Source organism: Egretta garzetta, unplaced genomic scaffold, assembly GCF_000687185.1.
Source record: "Egretta garzetta isolate BGI_Z169 unplaced genomic scaffold, ASM68718v1 scaffold4, whole genome shotgun sequence".
NCBI classification, from domain to species: Eukaryota; Metazoa; Chordata; class Aves; order Pelecaniformes; family Ardeidae; genus Egretta; species Egretta garzetta.
The window spans coordinates 123193-124900 of NW_009259329.1; the positions used below are offsets into that span (position 1 = coordinate 123193).

General features: G+C 59.8%; 1 protein-coding gene across 2 annotated transcripts in view; it reads right to left on the bottom strand.

Moving 5' to 3' along the window:
* The window catches only part of ACSBG2 (acyl-CoA synthetase bubblegum family member 2), a 19986-nt gene extending 18309 nt beyond the window's left edge, over positions 1 to 1677 (bottom strand). Inside the window, exon 1 of one of the 2 annotated variants that reach the window (XM_035892317.1) lies at positions 1143 to 1677. In XM_035892317.1, the coding sequence (XP_035748210.1) occupies positions 1143 to 1260 (118 nt within the window). In that variant the 5' untranslated portion in view covers positions 1261 to 1677. Of the gene's footprint in view, positions 1 to 456 lie in introns of both variants that reach the window. The other variant, XM_009636677.2, reaches the window with a different exon arrangement.
* Positions 1678 to 1708: the final 31 nt, after the last annotated feature.

A 1708-nucleotide genomic window follows, 5' to 3' on the forward strand; every position in this document is an offset into this window, starting at 1 on the left:
CTGTCCTGTGCCCCCTGCTCTGGGTGAGCCTGCTTGGGCAGGGGGGTGGGACTGGGGGATCTCCGGAGGGCCCTGCCAACCCCAGCCATGCTGGGATTCTGTGACACACCACAGACCTCCAAGGCCGTGAAGAACACACACCCAAACAAAAACCTGCTGGAATAAACCTCCCTTTTAATTAAGCCTGTGCGACAACTTAAGTCATTTAAATACAAAGCGTCCCCGGCTTTGCGGCAGCACGGCACGTCCTAGAAGGGGAACATGGTGAACGATTTCATTTGAAACTGCTGCGGCGCTTCACTGACAAAACAAAATAGAAGTTTGGCTACGTGCAAACGCGTGGCACACAAGGGGGCAGGAGCCAAGGTTTCATTTGTAACAGGCTCCGAACGCGCCTTTACTTAAAACACACGCAGAGCTCCAAAAGCATCCGTTCAAATTCAAGTTACCGCATACGTTTGTCAGCCAGCCCAAAGTTCTCCAGCACCGGCCACTCTGCTTCCTGCTGCTGATTTATTTTCCTTTTTACCGGTAAAGGCACCGCATCCCATCCGGCCCCATTTGCCGCGTGCAGATCAGCTCTAGGAGGATGCCACATTGCCTCGCTGCCTTGCCGCGCTTCCACCAAAACTGAACGTTGGCCTTTTTGTTCCTTTGTCTTCTTGAAAGATTTATCAGGTGAGGAAGCAGAGGCTGAGCAACTTCCTCCTTCAGACAAATCCCATTTTTAAAAGCGCAGCGATAAAAACTTCCTAGGCACTAAATGTTTTCTCCTGGGCAGTATCACCGAGCACGTGTCAGCCTACGGCGGCGCTCGGGAATTATCCGATGCTCCCCTGAGGCAGGAGCAGGGAGAACACGAGGAAAACCAACCCCAAATCCTGTCAGGATGACGCCACGCCGAAGATCTTGAGCGAGCGCCGTGACTGCAGGTGGGCGTTTTGACTCCAGCACGGCGCCTTCGGCGCTCAACCGGGGCTGCCGACAGACCGTGGCTGTGTCGGCCGGACCCAGGGCTCGCCCGCACCCGCAGCTCCTCGGCCACGCAGGCCACCACGTAACTCGCCATTCTATATTTTATACAGATTGCCTGGGAATTCACCCAAAACGTCACGGTGTCCTGGAGCAGCGAGGTGACTCACCAGGAGGCTGGGTTCGGTTCCTCTTTCCTATGCTGCCCTTCCACCTTACGCCGCTCGTTTGCCCACGGGTGGGAAATCCCCTCACGCAGAGCACGGGGATGGGGTTTTGGAGACGCATCACCCGTGTTCCCGCCAGCTCCCACACCGCCACGGCTCCACCGCTGCCTGAAGCCCAGCCAAGCTCGCAGCCGGCGGCACCAGAGCATCCCCGAACGCTCAAGTCACCTCACGCTACTTCGGCGCCCGTACCCGGGTGGGAGCGGGGACAGCCGCCCCCGGGGAAGGGCCGGGCCCTCTCCTCCATCACCCGCGCTGCCCCAGCCCACGGCGCTGCTCCCCTGACAGGACGGGTCGGCCCCAAACGGGCCGTGGGCTGATTTAACCAAACCCGCGGTATTTCAGCCCCGTTAGCCAGGCCGCCCCACGGGGGAAAGCCGCATCACGAGAAGCCGGCTCGGCCGTTGGCGGAAGGATCCGCTCCTCAGTGAAAGAGCAAAACCCACCCGAGGCGGGGGGGCTCGGGTTCAACACCCACGCCGGCCCCCCCCCGGCCTCGCTGCCCCCCG